Genomic DNA, 20,196 nt, shown 5'->3' with positions numbered 1-20,196 from the left:
TAAGCATATAATAATCTAATAACGGGCTTTATATAAATAAATAGCACATGAACTAAGCACATTAGTTTTGAGCTACAACATAATACAAGTTGGAAGCTCAGTAAGGTAGTTTAGCACACAAACAGGTACACTGTACAACCAATACTAAATCTTGAGTTAGTTCTACGTAGTTTCATATTTCCGCGGCATACACGACTGTATTTACCTAACATGGCGTACAATATTATCATAAAGGTTCATTTTATTGCGGCTTTAGATATTACCTTTAGGTTTATTTTACCTTACATATTACATAAAGACAACGATAGCGTTATCTTTTTGACCTCACTGTAGTAAAGTTTATTTAAACCTATCCTTTAATGTTTCTCCTATATAGATGTTTATCAAGTTTTTGTGCTCTATTCTAAGATGTTTTGGAATCGGTTTCCTTTGAAATGCTTGAGCTTGTATTCTGTTGAGTTTGTTCCGTTTTTGATGTAGATAGGTGATAAGGTATATCTTGATTTTGGATACGATTTGCGAAGGTACTGGTGATATTAAAGCTATAGATATTTTAACTGAAATATGCTTGATTCGTAATTTATTATTAGGGCTGTGTAATAAGGGTAATTATCGCTTGTTGTAATAACTTATACATTGATCAGAAATCTAAAATTGTGGGAAATAAAACAAAAGACCTGTTGCTTAGTCGTCATGGTTACGAGACTAATGAGTCAATCGTTTGTTTTTAAATGTTTTACTTAGATCACACTAAACTGTAAATGTCATTTATTCGCTAAAATGAAAAATCTTTTTAAGTTTTAAATAAACACTCTTCTAGCTAATCCTTAAACGGAATGCGTAGGCCCTTTCATACTAAAATAACAAGCTAGTTCAATATTAAACTTAAATGTCTGGAATCAAAGACGTATCTAGATTTACCTGATATCGATTTATCTATTTTAGTACGGTACTCAAGTACTTACTCTTTGGTACCTAGATATTAAGGTATCCTGAGTCTGGGTGTGTCCTTTTGTAATTCTGATCTCCCAAAAGGGATTTGGTTTCTGTAAAAAAAATTAAGAACGTAATTTTTCGGGGCGTTTTTTTAAACAATTCCGCTTGTTAATCCGCGATAAAGTTTGTCTACAAAGGTTTTCTTTTAAGCTTAAGGTTGCTTTTCCACCAAAGATGTGCTATGCTACGTTGCTGTGGATGCGTATGGCTTCCACCAATCATATTGATAGGTAAGTTAGCAATGTTGAAAACGGCCTCAGCTAAGCTATGTTTTTTTATATGGATAGTTGCGTGCTATGAATGTGTGCTATTAATGCGTGCTATGGATTGTTTCTCTACTATCGATACATCGCATATTCGTGCATCTTCCTCACACAGTTACTTTGCGGCGGCGCATCTTCATAGCACATCTTACTCGCACAGCTACATAGTTTAGTGCCAGTCGAAACCATCATATAGTTTCACAGTTTAGCTACTACATCTTCATAGCATAGCTACATAGCACATCTCTGGTGGAGACGCGCCCTAAAATAGACAAAGGGTTTATTTAGACGAAGAAGAAATTACGAGATAAAGTTGATCTCAAAATATCTACGTAATTACAATTTATAGTTGGTTGTTGGTAAATTAATTCAAGTATAAAACTACGTTGATTAGTAACAAGAATAGAAGTTGTTGTTAAATATAAGTTGGGTTATATTTTTAACCGATTTCAAAAAAAGGAGGTTTTTATTTTGACCTGTATGTATGTATGATTCTGCGTGATTATCTCGCGTTTAGCTGAATCGATTTTGATGCGGCATTTTTCAGACTTACTAGAAGGTATTACCTAACTTTAAAAATAGAGGCGGTAAACAAAATTTCGATGGCAATTCTATTAAAAAATAATATTTTGGGTTGTGTCTGCGTTAAATAACATTTCATACTTCTTTTTCTTCTATTTTCATCTTACGTAGGTTTTATGCATTTAGCATCTGTTTTATTTTAAGATCTGCTCTTAAAGTTGAAGTTTATATTGGATTAGTGTAATAAGATTAGTGGAAGGGAGATAGATATATATATATAACCAATTTTATATCTTACATAGAGGTACATATATACGTTTATTTGAGGGTGCAAAGAGTGAATGAAAGCCTAGTACCTCGTTTCCAATATACAGAGCTTTCGAAGCATCAAGTGGGCACCCATTATTCAATAAAAGATTTTATTAAATTCCCGATGACAAGAGATTTATTGGAAAAATAATGCTATTGGTGATTTGAGACTAGATACTTACGTACGTTAAATATTGTTCGGGTTTTATTGAGATATCAAGCGACGTTTCATGAAATTATGGAAATATGCGCTGAACGTGCTACGAGTACACATATTGGATAAATCTCTCTCTTCTATTTCAATAAATTTAATATAATAAGGGATATTTTTTAATTAAGTAGCTAATATGTTGGATAAATCAGTGAAAAGGGTTTTTGTTATTGCGTACATATTTTCATACTGACTTTCAAATACTAGATTACCTAAATTAGTCTAGAAATGAGTTCGTAGTGATTTATATAATTTATCTTTATAAAGAATACCACCTGCTACGTTCATATTATAGGTAAAAAATATGTTTTTCTACATGTTTTCGAACCAGACTAGTGAATTATCCCTCATTAAAATAAATACAGTTTCAAATTGTGGTTATTAGCGTTTAGTTTAAGCTGCCACAATAATGACATTGTATACTTTAGTGGTTTATTATTGCATTAATTAAAACATTTGATTAGGCTTAGGTATAATATGGTTGCCGTTAAACCTAATTTGGTTACACAGGTAAAATACATTATTAAGTGATAGATTAGCTGAACAAATATTCAAACTATAATATAAAAACGGTGTACTTATTTACTGATCTATTTTTTAGTCATCTATAGTAACGAGTCATTAAATTCTTATTTTACTCAATAGATATTTGTTTGATATCCCGGTTGAGTTTGATCTGTAGTTTGTATTCGAAATTGTCTAATAATGTTAACAATGTTTGCTAATAGCATTCTCACATTTATAATAGAACTAGCAAACAGTTAGGTTATAATATATCCTTAGAACACCTCCAATATCAATATAATATCTCAGTTAACCAACATACGTAATAGAAAATCGGCGTATACAGTACGTAGTTAGGTATTCATCGAGAGCTCAATAGTCGGAGTATCGAGAACATGGCTACATATCTTTACATCGAATTGGCGTACAGGCGATATCACGTGCAAACTGCATGGCAATAATGTTAGGTGCTCATACGGGGTGTAAATATGCACTTAATTGGATGATGCCGTATAACAGCCTGTATATAGCGCCCGTATGCTACATATTAGTTTCGACAATTGTAGCTCGTCTGTTGATAAAGCGTTGCGTTTCAGAGGTACGGGCGTGGTTGCTACTATTTAATTTTTAATAGTAATGTGCTCGATTATATGCAATTAAATGATGTTTTTTTTTATGGAATGTTTTGTACGTCGCTTTTTGTTTCATAACTATGAAAGCAAGCATATGTAAGCAACTGCTCACGAGTAGTATGTGGATAATTTATTCACCTGTCTAGATTTCGATTCTACACATAAAATTAATCAGGCTTTATCAAGCAACCCATTACTTTTTTTACTTTAGTCGTAATTGTCATTTATCTGTTTAGTTTCCATTTAATTTATTTATACTTAATGCGTTAAATTTCGAATAGATTAAAGTATAAATATTATTTATCCATTTCACTAACTTTGGACATGACTTATTTCATAAAATCTCTTCACTTGCATGCGTTTTCAAATAAAGTTTTCGGATTTATGACATATCTGAATACATAAATAATGCATGAATAAAACTGAGCAATATTCAACAGATTTTAAGATATTTATCGCTGTGAAATATTAAGCTTTTTTTAGCTTAGTGTATGAATAAATGTAGGATCATTCAAGTTCATTGTTTTGACGGTTTGGATATACCTACCTAAGAGTGGTGTTAAATAAATATAAGTATATACCACAGTGTAGGTATTTTGTTGTTTACAATCTTGTAGTGTAATGTAGTTAGTAGCATTAGGTAAACTTTATTACCTATCTATAAAGTATAAAACATTAATATCACATATTTAGATAATACTTAAATCTAAGGCATAAATAAATTCACAAAGGACCTTTAGTACATTTTTGTTCGCGTGTTTTTCTAAATTAAAGTCACATTGAGAATTTTATCTTTTCTGAAAAATTACTAATTATTTCTCACAACAATATCAATTTCACAAACAGTTTGCAAAACATTTTTTTTTATTCACCAAAATATTTCACAATTAAGACGATCTATAATATTTATTTCGACATGAGTAAACGAGAAATTCAGGTGAGAAAATTGTGTGAATTGGTACAATAGTAGCTCTTCAAACCTGATTGTTCATTCGATCATACAAATGCACGTACACGTTCATTTAACTCTTTGTTCATTGTGTTTCCCTCTATTGTTCACGTACTTTTAATAGCCCATGAAATAAAATAAAATTAAACAGCTTGCCGTTATGGCCAAAAAGGAATTTAAACCTTTCTGTAGTTGTCCGTCCAATAAAGGTATTCAAAAATAGCAATAATATATTCACCCACGTTATTTTTTCTCAGTAGCTCTTCAGCTGTATGTACATAAACAGCTCAGCATAGCTATTACATAAACATTTTCCAAAAGTCCATTCTATGAGAATTTCAAATTTGTTTTGTTCCGAGGAAATCTTTTATTTATAACTAACGTTGAGTACAAAGTTTAGTATCCATCTCCAATATGAGATTCATATGAGAGTGAATAATTTACGTTGCAGTGTAGTGCGAGTTCCTGAGGTCCGCTCTGACATGCAAATGGCGGCTTTTTAGGTTGTTACCAGCATTACCTTTGCGATGGGCACTAATGTGATTAGTCTCGCCGCGTGATGCTATTTGCAGAGCTTTAATGCTCGGCTACGTCGCATCATAAATGCATTTTCCGAATTTGGTAATCGATGTGTCTGTCTACTACCGCTGTTAGTGATGGGTTAATTGCTGTTTCCACTTCCCGCTATTGTACAAAAAAGTCAAATATGACGACGTATTTTCACTCGTTTTATAAAAAGGCATGTTAAAATTAATAACGATAACAAATTGCTATGCGTTGCGTGTCACCAAAAAGATTTACAACATGTTTCACGAGTCCTAATTTTATGCTGATTTGTGGATGGAAAAAAATATGTAAACTAAACTGCTAAGCATTTTTCGTGCGCAATCAAGCGGTTTTGATTAATTTCGGGTTGAGTGATTTTGTATACAGCTCTGCAAATATGCGAGATCTATTCATCGTCTGAAAGCCGACATACGGACTATGTCTGACGGAGTGAATAATATTAATTAAATTAGTAAGTAGATAGAGGAGCTAAAGGCTTGAGAATTCTTAAGGAGCAGCCAAGGGCGGGCTAGGCACGGCCAAGTTTGGGTCGCTGAGACGTCGACTCGTGCCTTGTCAACTGTGAATGTGTTCACATTACTACGCTGTACTTACGTATTTACGTACTTACTGTGTGTTATGCATTTATTGTTAAGGTATCAATATGTTTCTTAGCTTATTTTTACTGCAGATAATGTAAAATGCGTAGATAGGTTATTAGAGAAGACGTATTTATAGATAACATTTTCATTAGTTTATTATTAACCCCGACACGTTCAAAACTTTGGCACTATTCTCACGAATTAATATTTTGAAATTAAATATGAATCCTTCAAAATTTCTCAGTAGCACATCCATAGAACTCGCTCCATTACGTGGAACCAATTAAATATTTGGAAGGATGTACATTTACATTTACTCACGGCTTCTAGGAAATATGGATGACTGATATATGTGTTTCTATATATAATAATATTACTGAGAATATACATAGAAGTAACATTTATAAGTTACGATCATTTCACCGAAAAAGATTAGCTTTAAAAGCGTGGTAAAGCAAATTTTACAGTAGTAATGAGGAAGACAGAAAATGCACTAGAGTAACGCAAGTAAACAACATTATCGTCCATTGCACTAGAGTAACGCAAGTAAACAACATTAACGTTCATTTATTCGCTATAAAAACATAAAATAACAAAAATATAAATCCAGGAAATTTTCTCTCGTTTCCTCAGAAACCCTGATTGCCTCCGTTATACGAAAATTTGACGATTTATTCTCAATCTTCATAGAATATTAAAATGCGAAATAGCTCCTACCTTTGTGTAATGTTAGTCGAGATTGGAAACCATAAGGCGTCTGGTAGTTTCCATTTCATTTCGTATTTTTCTCCTTACACAAACGGTATCGGCGGTGTTATTAGAGGCAAGCCCAGTAAGTACGCAATATCTCCGGCCGCGCTCCACAAGAATCCTCGCCGAGGCTATGCCCCGTTATTGCATGGAAATTCTTCGGCGTGCAACTTCATTGAGCGACTCTCTTTTGTATAAAGGTTTCCGCGCAATGTTCCACGGTTATTGTTTTTCAAAAGCGAGGGAGGCACCTGATATTACCTTCCCTGAATCACAAGCAGTTAGGTTTATTCAATTAAGCCTGTGTAGGCCACCTTTGTGTGCCGCCGGCATGCCACTCAAGTGTGAGTAAGACAATAACAGCACTGACGTGCTATGACCTCAATGGAATGGCCATCTTGTTTGTGACTTATGAACGTTTTGTCTTGGATTTTACTGCTTTGATTGTACTGTTTTATTTGTCTGTCGTTGTGGTCTAGCGGTTGAATTTATTGACTTTAAATTTGTGTTTTACAGATATGAATTTGGTAGAAAAGCTGTTTTGGGCTTGTATATATTTCAGCATTCTTATTAATCGCAAACGGTCTTGGTTGTTGAGCATGGGCCATATATGGGCCCATATTTGTTGGATGACCTAATGTTAGGTTACTTTAATAAGATTAAAGTTTCTGACATCGTAAGTCAGGCGACAGAAAACTTAATTTAAAATAAATGAGTGAAATATTTATTTTTATTTAAATATGTATAACATCAGATTAACTTAGTAAATAGAAAATCAAAGTCATGCAATCATACCTGAATGATAAGTGAAAATCAGTGTTATTGGTTAAGTAAAAAAACCTTTTTACATGCATTCTGGTCTATTGTATGTAACAGTCACTTTGTGGGGTGTGGATTTGATTTACAAAGATCTATCTATATGATACGTCGAACAATGTGATGGAATATTTTCGTTGATAACACGATCCGCCCACACAGTTACATGGAAGCCGATATCTTTGTAAGCTTAAAGGAAATTCGGTAGAATTGTGATAAATGTTCGCTTCGTGACAGGTGGCTTTGTACGGGAGGTGGCACACCATATTGACACGTCGTATGAGCGGAACCACGCCATAAACATAGTGAACCAACCTAACCAATTGATTGATTACTTTAAAAGCCTTTTTCATGTGTCACATGATGATGTGTTGGAGTTATTATTTGGTTACGACTTGCCTCGTGTAATGTACTGTTGCTTTTCAAGGACATGCCGAGAAGGTTAAATGAGTCATTTGAGGTTGTCTGGTAATTTGTATAACTTTAAATAAAATACAAAAAGCATACATCTGTCAGTAACATAAAAAACCCCGTTTTCAGTTTTAGTTTCAAACATTAGTGTAAGACCTTAGAACTAACTGCACTTGATCCCCGACAATCAAATTACAGACGATAAAACACACATGAGCTACGGATTGACGTAACAAGAGACAATGACTCGCTATCATCAACAGCGATTGCCGCGGAGCACCGAGTCCGTATCTAATGAAAGCGCGCCACCCTCATCAAACAGGGATTTATGTGGCTTCACGAATTAAACTAGCAGTCGTTGCACTGCGACTGACGACAGCCACGACTGTGCGCTTGTCGCGTGACTCCACGACTATCATACGCCATGCGGGCTCTTATCGTCACACCGGTCGCAGATAACTACGACCTTCGACAAATACAATCGACTGATGTTCGCTACGAATTAACACTTTATTCCCTTTGAAGTGACCCTTACCCAAATCTACTTTGAAGATACAGTCCTCAACTAATCTCTTCAATGCACTACAGATAAATGTTATATAAACTATTTGTTTGTTATCACCACTATACTAATATACGAGCATTCGCAGAACTCCACAATTCAATTTAATAGCAATGATAATAAAATATGTTTTATAGTGAAGACCAATATTTGCACAGTTGAAGCACCAAGCAAACATACGAAGAATAAGAAATTAAAAGAAAAGCGCTCTCGAGAATATGCGTCGAGAGAAATCCTATAAATCTCGTAGAGTTCAATTGCAGGGTAAATACTTTCTTGATAGTCTTCGCTAAATGCAATTTACCCTTGAGAGCAGACTTGAGCTTTCTTTAAGACTACTGCTAATAATTTATACGTGTGTCCGCATTGCAACAATTTTGGGGGGATAAAATGCGCGAATATTGGGGCATTTGCTTTGATTTTTTATGAAACAAAGCTTCGAGGCGTCAGTTTATAATATTCAAAACGATGATGAAAATCCTCAGAATAACTCAACTCCTAAGTGTATAAATATCCAAAATTATTCCCTTTATCATTCAAAAATAATTCATCTACTTAACTTTTTCTTTTATGCTAAAATTCTTTGAAGTCGAGGAAAGCTCCCAAAAAGTAATTTTATTAATTACGAGTCAGGAATTCAACAAAGTTCCAAGCCGGAGAGGTCCTTTTCTTTCGCGGAGCGATCCATTATCTTATGAAGATTTAGAAATTCCTGCGGTGTGCGTCTCGCTCGTTGCGCTGCCGTGCCTCGGCCGCCCTCCGCAGACAACGGATGCTCTCGCAAAAAACCGAGCATTCTTCAACAACTTTTATTAAATTATGTATGTAATATGTACGAATAGCTGACGACAAAGTTGGCATAACATATGTAAAACATAAACAACGCAGTTAAAGCAGGAATTTTCGTTGTAAATTTAAATACCTACTTACGCGTGGGCCTCCCGAAAGTTAATAAATATACGTTTTGGAATTCGCATTAATATGTTAGGACAAAGGCCACAAATCGCTATGTACATATTTCGTTGGAAGGTTCGGCAAGTTGGGCGGCGAGCGGCGCGGCGAGCCGCTCTAAGGAAACAAAGGGTGGAGGGTCGCCCTGACTGCCCCACGGCCATTTTCTCTGTAAATGTTGCCGTACTTCTCTTTGTCGTTTTGTTCGCCGGGAGGTCACGAGAGGGCGCCATAGACAAGCTCATTTACCCTCTTTACCAGAAAACTCGTAGTTGACTCCATGAAACCGCAAGGTTGGCGGGAACAGGTAAGTAACTTTAACGGGTCATTAACATTGTATTATGTTTTATTTGCGAACTCGATCATTATATTAATGAGATTCTCACGTTTCACGTTAAAGTTACTTCGTTTACTTGTTAACTGATATACCTTCATTAAGTTAAGCAATATGTGTGGAATTGTGGATATTTTATCCAACAGTTAATTACAGGTAATGTTTTATTTTATAACAAAGCACACGATTGCATTATTAGGTATAATGCGCGAACAAAGCAGTGAAAGTGAAAAGCTTTTGTAAATGTGAGTCTTTGATATTGAAATAAACTAACTTTCTTATTTCGATTTGTTTGAAGCAACGACGACAGGATTGCATAGAAATTATTGTTTTAAAGTTGAACAATACATGCATTTATGGATGTCGGATGTCGTAGACTAGTGAAGGGGAGCGAGTCTTTGCGACGGAAAAGTCTCATCGATTGCAGAAATACAGTGTTAGGGTGGGGACACACGACGACATCGTCTCGACTTCCGACGGCGTGCTTACGCATGCATAGCTAAGCATGTAAGTCTGATCGCATCCTGAGCCGCGCGCGACGTGCACCTGCACATATAACATATGTAATCGAATCGACGTCAGAATGCGCAGTCAGCCTAATTAGCGTTTTCATCACAATTGTGTCACGCCGCGAACTAACAATAGTCTTAGTTACAGTACAATAATATAGATAGTTATCTATAGTGTAAGTAATGAATATTAGGCGAGGAGTAGCTATCTAATTGGTTATTCTGTTTAGTTACCCAACAAGGTTGATTGAATATTTTACAAGATTGCTTAGCGGACAGGCGGATGGATTTGCTATGCTACATATTTAATTACCATTCAAGTTATGTTATTGAACTAAATTAAGTTAGCAGGAAGATACTGAGTTTCTGGATGCAAACGATCTGATTGTCTCGCCTCTGCTCTTGTGGCTTTGTGTGTTAGTTAAACCTAGTCAGAGGCAATATAGTATCTGCGAAACGTCCTGTGTGGCATGCTAGTATGAGAGAGAACAAATGAAATAATTTGACAATGGGTACCAGCTACGCCTTGTCAAATTCTTACTAAACCTTATTGATAATTTCTTTACAAATGTAGTAAGTTTACAAAAGTGTGATAATTATTACCATTGCTAGAATCAACATACACTGAAGAAAAATGCCATGTAACTGCACACTTCTGCTTACCCCATGGGAATAACAAGCACAACGTTGCATAATACCCTGTGGCATACTTTGCACCTAAGACACAGGAAACTACTAAGTTAAATATACTTGCAGTACTCACTGTAAGTAGGTGTAGCGGACTTAGTATGACAAAACTAGTGTCCCGTTAGTTGTCACCTAGTTAGATAGCGTGAAGCTACTTAATACTTATCTATGTAGGTATGTGTGTCCAGGATGTTATATAATGTGTCTGTATTTCTACTCGAGGTTTTTGAAGGACATGGAATACGTGTAGTGTATACTGTGTTAAACATTGTGGTTACTGTTGAAATAACAAACTTACTACCGGTGTATGTAATCTTATTCATAGGGAAATTACGTTAAAATGTATCAACATCATTGTTATATTTTTAATTGAATCCTATATCCTCAATTCATAGGTTTAACGAATTTTAAAATTTCGATATGACGAATTTGGAACATTTTACTTTGAATTTTTCTAAAATGACATTAGATTTAGATTTCAGCAATGATCGTCCTATTCGCTAAATTTTAACTTTCTATTTCGAATTTTTCAACATTATAAAGTGGCATTAAGATTGAAAAATAAATATCAAAAGATATACCAATTTTTTTACATGTAACATTATTTGTATTTTCTATCAATGAAATGACTTCAGGACATATTATTTATTACCAACAGCCAATAAACCCTTGACGACCAATCACAGATTATCACCTACGTCTCATTCTAGTCAACTGGACTGTTACGTTTGAGTCTGAGATTTAGAGGCTGTGTCGAGATGGAAACGACACATCAAAGGTGCTGGAGGCGTCCAAATATCGCACCCAATCCAATCTGCAGCTAGATTAATTGAAGTACCGGTCACATGCGCAAAATACGTGTGAAATTGTGATGGGTATTGCCATATGTAGATCTGAAATGATTACTTGTTTGTGTTGAGTAAATTATGCTCTTTGTAGCTTGTAATTTTATTATAGTCATAAATTTAGTTTTTTTATTATATTGATGAATTACATAGGTACACAAAACAGTTTACAATTTCTTTTTTTAAAAGATTTAAGGCCGTCACATATCTAGCTATAATTTATGCGAACGTTAACAATTGTTAATTTTTTTTATTAATCCCAATTGTGTACTACTAAACTGGAGAATTGATTGAATTCGTTCATATAAAGCGTTGTTTTTATTTCGAAACTAGATTTGTATCCAGTCAATCCCTGTTAGGTGAACTAAATAAAACTAGTGAAAAAGTTTCAAAACCTTTATCCACTTCTTGATAATAAAAACAGGGTATACTTGATCCATATTTATGGCATGATATGTAAAGCTTTCATATTAGCATATATTATGTTTATTCATTCCAAATCGTAATTGCACGGTACAAGTGCAAACCTTTGCATAATTTCTTATCTCGTTTTCATTCATAAGCCTACAGAGTGTGTGAACGTGTTCGTTGCTTGTGGGTATAGAAAATTTCAATAATCCCCATTGGTTTGCGATGCGATGAGCGGCTCGCACGTGCCTCGGATTACGCGTAATTGATGGTCCCTGTGTCTAATCTCTGCACTTTGCTCCCGTCCCCACGTTCTATTTCAAAAAATATTTTACATGGGCCCCACATTCATTTTTGTAACTAGTTTTCACCCTTGATATCTATATGAGATTATCTTTTTGACTAATTTATTCATTGCGTAATATTACTTGTCGAAGGTTTTTAGTCTTTCACGCCAAATCGATTAAATTAGTTTACATAGTATTTGATTTTGTTTTTATTCAGTGTTATTAGTCCGTTCTCTAAACTTGTCGAAGCAATTTTACTTTTTACGCACGCACAAACGTACACTTTTATTACATGTGTAGATATTTACATTTTACGAGGACTAGAGCGCTATTTGAGATAAGCGGGTAATATTGGGTACCGTACGCAATTTCCCGAAATGGGGTGTCGGATATATTTTAATTAGGTATATGGTTAGTTTGTGCTCACTAAAGTATATAAAATTATGAGAATGTTTGTGTCTGTGTACAGATGAGATTTAATATACTTTTTTACGAATAAAAAACACATTAAATGCTTGAACTGAAGTGCTTGTTTTAAGTAAAGGGTTAATAGAAAAAATAAGAGTAAAAACGTGAAATTTGTGTAGCATTAATTCGTTAATCTCGTAATTTAAGTGAAGCGCTCAGTCGTTGGAGCGCGCGGCGCGGCGGCGCGGCGGCAGCGAACAATTCGCGTGAGCTCCTTATCTGCAGATATTTAAATTCCTGCCTGAGCCTCAAAATAGTTCAAATTAAATGGAGCTTGTAAATTAAGTGTTGCTATCACGCAATCCCGGGGAAATAGCTCTAAGTGGTTTCAGTACGATCTAATATTTTATCTGGCTCGACGTAATGGCTAAGTTAAATAATCTAGACAACATTCCCGCGATATGTAAACAGATGAAGTTACTGAAACTTGGGTTTCAGATTAATTTGTCGATTGCTTGATTAAATACCTACACTAATTTAAGTGATCCCAAACCAGACGGATTTATTAACTTAGTATAAACTGAATTGAATTAATGAAGACTAGAATCATAGTTATATCACATCCATTTACATTTACACAAGCCAAGTATTTGTTCAACCTGTAGTTTTAATGATAACTTGTCATGTTTAGATTCGAATCTCCTTTATTTCAAAATGATTTACTTAGTTCAATATTTTCGTTAATTTTAGTAGAAGTGTTGTTCTGAATAGCTGAATGATTCGTTGATAGAAGCCTTTGTAAATTTTAAAACATGTGTGTACCACCTTAAACTAATATATTAACTGAAAACGTGTACTTACCTACTTTCACATCAAAGGTTACACATACATCACGAGATGTCTAATAGAGTTAGATAGAGTATTCCTTGTGGTATAGCCATAACTCTTCCAAACGTAATGTATAATTTTGTCTGCGATTATATTGCCGAAAAACAAAAATAGGTATGATGAGAACCGACAGACGGTAGCGGGACGTGCGCGGGACGGGGGCGATGCGGCGGCGGCCCGCGATCACTCTCAGGGGCAAACAGCGACGATTGAATGTGAAAATTTAATTCAGGTCATTTTCATCGCAGGAGTAAAGGAATCTATTATTTTTCCCCAAAGAAGACTATTACTCAGCTAACATTTTTTAAATATGAATTTCATAGCGGCGGGATTTCCCTTTATTTATGCAGTTCACGTCAGCTCCAGTGCGCCCGGGTTTCTTCAAGGCTACTTCTATTTGTTAATGTTATCACAAGTGCTTGGTGTAATGCGAAAACTTTTATATTTGTCCAAGTTTATCCGGAAATGTTCGCCAAGATTTCGTAAAAAGCAATGCGTGCATGCATTATAGGAACGAGTCTGGCGAAAATGCGCAGCCATCAGGCTGGCACGACTTTGAAAAATGCTAATTTCGAGTGCGGCTTGGTGTTGAATCTTCTACCGGCAGCATTTAAATGCAACCTAACTTGTCAAACTTCGGCGGCTTACAAATGAACGCTGCTCGGAGGTCCCAGCTTGAATAATTCTAGACCTCGCGAATAAAATATCTCTTTCATTCCTTTAGTTATCAGATAGACCGCAATTTTAAATGACTGGCAGAATATTGAAAGAGAATAAGTATAAGCAAGCTTGGCTGTGTAGTGTTTAAAGTTATTCACAGAAGTACATAAATACCTATCTGCATAATATCTAAGGAAGATATAGAAGTACCAACATTTTATTATTCACATTTACAGACTGAATGCCTACGCGGAGACGTTTAATAACTCAGCCGTCGACGCCTACATGGTATCTCTCTTCGATTAAATTAGTCGATTAAATTTTCATATTCAATCTTGAGTTGTTTACTAAAGGGAAGCTTCGCGTCTCTGAACCAGAAATTTTGATATTTGGATCTCAACTTTATAACGGTATAAATAGAGTTGATAGTAGATTGTGGATGTCTAATGTTTAAATATTTATGCGATCCATGATATTTATAAGAAAAAAACATTCGAACTTGCCAAATATTGTCTGCGTTCTGAGGTAAAATATGTCGTAAAGTAAAAACGCTTCCTGTGCTTGATTTGGTTTCACTTGAATAAAGCATTTAATTTCAGAGTAAAAATTGTATGATAAATTATTATATTATATTAGAACTAGTATTGGGATTTCTAGCTTAGGTAATGTTGTACATTATTGAATCTTTTTACAACATATTTGGGTTAAGCTCGTTTAGTAGAACAAGGTTAGATTTTGTAACTACGTTACATATTTTTACGCAGCCATTCAAGTTCGGGTTGGTGCTTAAAACTATGAATATTATTTAGTATTACCCGAAACATTTATTTGAATATTCATAAGGTAAAATAATTTATTTTAGTAGTGATGCTAATAAAGACTCACTTTGTTTTGAATATTTAGATATTTAGGTTAGTGTTATATCGCAGGGCTTAACCTTGGACCGGCTTGGAAAGTGGTTCAATTTTGTTTGTTAATTTCAGTATTTGATGTAAGGTAAGAAAAATACATATTATAATGTTATTGTTACCTAGTAAACTGTTATCTAAATTATTGATGAGAATGATGAATGATGTTCATTATTATTACGATATCTTTTAATGGCCACCCTTTCAAAATCAATCCATTTTTGTATTGTAAGTTAAAGATTATATCGAAGCACCTTTGAATAGCTCTATTATTCAGGTTGAATACGATTACATATGATAAATCCATTACAAAGATAATCACTATTCAATCGCGTATCAGTACCCATTTTGTAAGCGATTCCGTTCGTACACTGCCATCATTAAGCCTAGCTTCCACGAGCGCACAATTCTCACACTCGCTTCGGAAATTTAGCTGAATCGGAAACTCTAGCTCGAATACGAAACCAACTGACTTTAGGCTTAATACCGGTAAACCCGAACCTCGGTACCTGGTCGTTGTCCCTAGACAGACACTTTAATATATCATAACCATAAACCGTAACAAATTATACCGATATAAACACCGCGGAATAGGAAACGTTACCCGGAAAATATTCATGTTAGGCGCATCCACTAAACCGCGTTTATTTCCTACATAATTTCATTTCGCCTAAAGTGACTCAGAGATTGTAATGCTAATTGAGTTTGTAGAATCGTTGAGTAAACTAAAACAAGGTGTTTAGTTTCATACAGCCGTTGGCTACACACCGTGCCGACTTAACTTTCATTAAACGTTACATCCAAACCCTTTAGCATTATTTCAGCTAGGAATTGTTGTATTTAGTTTTTGTGTGCATACTTAACAGGTAAACAAAGGATTTTATGTAAGCCTCTCAATCTGGCTGACTTACTGAATTACGTTTCAACTTTTTGTACCTCCGTTATGGCTGTTCTCAATTCATCGTCGACTTTCAAAAAATATTAAAATGCTTTCCCTAAAGTTACAAATGACCGCGTCTCTCTGCTTATTTTCAATTTATTCACGTTTCGTTACGGAGAGCTGTGTTAACGTTGCCAAAAAATTTCCAAAGTATTGCGAAACTTACCAATCTGAACGAGTATTTTTAATTCATTTTCTTTCGCTCGGCAACTTTCTTTTATACTCATTCGTAACAACATAGGCACGGTGTAGTTACAAGTTTACTTAGAAATTTTCTTTGAAGGCGCTTAGTTATTATATTTTCGCGGTTTTGTTCATCGTTTTGGGAACTTTATTGTGAAGTTCCGAATTTTGCTCGAATTTGGTTTACTGGAAACATTTATGAAGTCTTTTTCTCGACTTAGAGTATGGACAATTGAATTGGGTTGACATCGACTACTGAGTATGCAATCATTCTTTTATTTTGGTTCTTAAACATATACCTTCGTATCTGAAACAAAAAATCAAAATGGTCTGATCCGATCATACACCGTTGGGCGTTTCGTTCGAAATACCACGAAAACAAGTTTGCAAATAACATAACGTATCTATAGTATTAGTTCCGCGTCCTGCAGAAATGTGATGTTTTTCCATGCATCCATGTTTTTGCGACGTGGAGAGGGATTATTTGAGCAGACCGGTGCCGAGCCTGACAGCCACATTGCGATCAGAACAGAACATCTACTGCAAGTCAACATAAATAATTAGATATGTACACACTTATGCTGGAAAAGTTATTTTATGTATCATACTTATGTATGTATAAAAGTATATGAAAGTTCCTTTGTACCTATGTACCTATATACTTTCATGTAGATGAGGTATAAGTAGTTTAAAAGTGAGATTAGATTTAATTATCTTATGTTATGTAGGATTACAAAGAAGTTTATTGTAGAGTTCTGATTTTGTAGGAGAAGGCAGTAACTGAAGTACAAACAAGATGCTTCTAGTAAACTTTGTAATTATTACACAGGTACAAATAACAGACGCTCACCCAGGTAGAAGTTAACTAACATTAAGTACGCCTTCTGCACATTTACTCATAATGTACGATTGTTTGGCGAAGTAGTAGAGCGGGTTCGATTCGCCGCGGGCCGACTCGCGCCGTACAACCTCAGGCAACGTATACATTTTGTTTGTTATTGTTTAGAATTACCTACCCAAACAAACCGCCTCATAAATTCCAAACTTTCCGCCCTTAACTTTTATACTGACCTATTTGTATAAAGTGTTGAAAATTATTACTTAGTCATAACATAACTGGAACGCCGAGAGTTGGCCAACTTTTACAAGTAAAAAATGTGGTGTTAATCTTGTTTGTAGTTACGATTTGAATATTAATATATTGCTTTTTTATTGTGAATATTATTTTTAGTTGCAGTAATAAAGTGAATTTGATTGATAAATGGTTTAAAGGTAGAATAATGAATATATAGAAATAAAAGAATGGAATTTAGACAACACAATTTTACATAATATAGTCCATTTTGTTTTCACTATACTTAGTACGACTCTTACTTTCATGTTAAGTTGTAATTAATTATGTAATTACAAATAACTGCACGTATAGACAAATCATCACAATATAATTTCATTTCATTCTTTCTCCTTAATATATTCTAAGACCTTTCCTACTTAAAACTATTTGTTTCAGATGAACAGCGTCGAATTTACGGTTCTGAAGGAGGTGAGGAGCTGCCTCGGTATGCCAGCAGTCCACAGCGGCAGTCTTCTCCGTTCCCTCATGAAAGCACCAATAGGCGGTTCTATAGAAGAAACAGGAACTCTAAAGGTAATATTAAGTCGTAGTAATAACAACTACAAGCAATTGTTAGTTCGACCTAAACAGCAAAATATTTTTTAAATAGGTTCGTAGGTATGTACGGTATTGCGAATTATAGCGGCAATGCCCGCTTACCATTGGTTGATCCAGTGGAAATATAGTATTAAGTTTGTTTGTGTCCCTTAAATTTGTATAAATTAATCGTGCCGATTTTCTACATAGGTGAGGAGATATTCAGTGCTGAGCCTGGTGGTACTCTGCAACGTCGACGACGTGCTGACGACTTTCCTCACGAAAACAACGCGCGCAATGCACGACTCTGCCTGAACAATGGTAATATGAAATTAAAATAATATGTATTCATTTATCTGATGATCGCAACAATAACAAATACTGGCAAAAACCTTACTTAAAATCTTATACTGGTTTGAGATGCGGGAGATAACGGGAGCCTACGCCACAAACATATTGCCAAGGCCGCGTAGCATTGTAGATGCTACGCCAATGTCGTAGCGCGTAGCGTGCCCGTAGCGATATTACGTAGTCTGCACCAAAGCCTACCAACACGCGCTTACTTTCGACAGCGTGTATTGGATCAAAGCCAGAACCAATAACTGTAACAATAAATACCACTTTACAAACACATTTTATTCATCGAACATCGTAAGTTTTAACAAGAAAGTGTTCTAAAGCAAAGTAAATTGGCTGGCTACCAACCTACCTGTGGTATTTGCTCAAGAACCCAAATAGATTACCCCAATTACAGTTGTTGTACTCTTAGCAATCGAAGAGTTCCTCCGCCTAACTCCCGGTCCATTATCAGTTGTTAATCGAAATCTAGAAGTGGAAATAGAGTACGGCTTCGTGTTTATTTAGAGCCGGAACTTTATAACGAACTAAAATTTGTTGAGTGATTTAAAGAACCAAGTGTTTCCTGAGTAGATGTAGGGTTTGTGTTTTAATTAGTATTTTATCATACATTAATAATTTGGCTGCCTCGTTGAATTGAATATTGCTTCGAGTTGCAAGTGTGATTGCCGGACAAGGGGTCTCGGGTTCTTTTTTCGGGTCGGGCAAAATATTGCTGTGCTTTTTTCGATTTTCCGAAAATTTTAAAGTAGTAGCACGGAGTCTGGTAACACAAATTGTGAAAAGTGGGTGTACTTTGTACATTGGTATTACGTGTCATAATGTGCACCTCTGCTTATCCCTTCGGGGATAAAAGCCGTGACGATACAAATTAATAATTTGGTAATACACTACAGTTCTGGGAATGTGTCGGTTGGTAATACTATAATTTCCCGTCAATAAAGTTGAAATGTATTCCCGATGAATACATTTCACGCTAAGTAGATACTGAGAATCTGAATAACCAATTAAAATAACAGCACACCGAGTTGTTTAAAGGAAATAATTATCGACCGATATAAGCAGCTTGAGTATTTATATAGTGGCATTAGTATAGTAGAATTATTTTAGTATTTGTACTACTTACTGGCAGAAAAAAATTAAATGTGACAAAATATTTTCAAAATTAATTAAATAAGCATTTTTCATGGTTGAAAGGATAATTATTATTGATGTAAGCGACATTTTTTTGCGATATTAATTTATTTACATATTCGGAATCACCGAATTTATCTCCAACAAATGACGAATATAACTCAAAATCGCAAAAAATCTCTTAGATAAATTACGTCAATACAACGTTTTTTGTTTACAATTTTCCGAGACGACTACTAAAATGAACCCTTGACAAGTGCATCAATAACTGCACCCTGATTAATTAATAGATTATACCGTGCATACTTGCACTCAAGGAATGTAATGACGTTTGTAAGCATTAACAATAATAATAGCGTCGCGAAATGTAAGGCATGCTATACATGTTGTGTCGGATTCCAGTTTAGTTATTGTACACACAACTACACATCGAGCTACACAAAACCAATTTATCTTGATCTCGCTTTGAATAATCTTTCTACACATTCAACGGTCAATTTATACTGGTTTGAATAGCTTGAGTTGTAGCAATGTGTACTTAGGTATTCTGTAGTACCTATTATGAAGGTATTATGGAGGTGGGTGCATGCCTTTGATAAGGATGCCAAGCATAGTTGCTCCAACGCATGTGACTGGCACGTGGGAGCACAATGAACGAAGTGAATTGTATTCATGTTTTGCGAGACGAACATTGTAATGTTATAATCTAATTAAGTGTGCGTTTACGATTGATTTATTGTATACAAGTATGTTTAGAATGGAGTAAAGAATGTTGTTTTTTCTCATAATAGTTTGTTTATCCATAACAAAAGTAAGTACCTAAATAGACAATTGTAGTCAAACAATTTCGTGTTCATTGTGAACGAAATATTTGGTGATTAGGAAGTAAAATGTCCCTTAAAGTGGACGACTGTATAGATGACATACTTTTTTATATTCTATATGTGTACAAAATTTATTTTCGTACCACTAA

At 34.9% G+C, this 20,196-nt stretch overlaps 1 protein-coding gene across 20 annotated transcripts in view; it reads left to right on the top strand.

Moving 5' to 3' along the window:
- LOC118263928 (teneurin-a) overlaps positions 1–20,196 on the top strand; it is a 330,884-nt gene that overhangs the window by 71,910 nt on the left and 238,778 nt on the right. For all 20 annotated transcript variants that reach the window (XM_050705299.1, XM_050705300.1, XM_050705283.1 and 17 more), the window contains exons 4-5: positions 17,592–17,729; positions 17,943–18,053. In XM_050705299.1, coding sequence (XP_050561256.1) covers positions 17,592–17,729; positions 17,943–18,053 — 249 coding nt within the window. The remainder of the gene's footprint in view (positions 1–17,591; positions 17,730–17,942; positions 18,054–20,196) is intronic.

Source organism: Spodoptera frugiperda, chromosome 27 (assembly GCF_023101765.2).
Source record: "Spodoptera frugiperda isolate SF20-4 chromosome 27, AGI-APGP_CSIRO_Sfru_2.0, whole genome shotgun sequence".
Classification (NCBI taxonomy): domain Eukaryota; kingdom Metazoa; phylum Arthropoda; class Insecta; order Lepidoptera; family Noctuidae; genus Spodoptera; species Spodoptera frugiperda.
The sequence above is the reverse complement of the archived record's forward strand: the minus strand, read 5'-3'. Positions and strand labels throughout refer to the sequence as shown.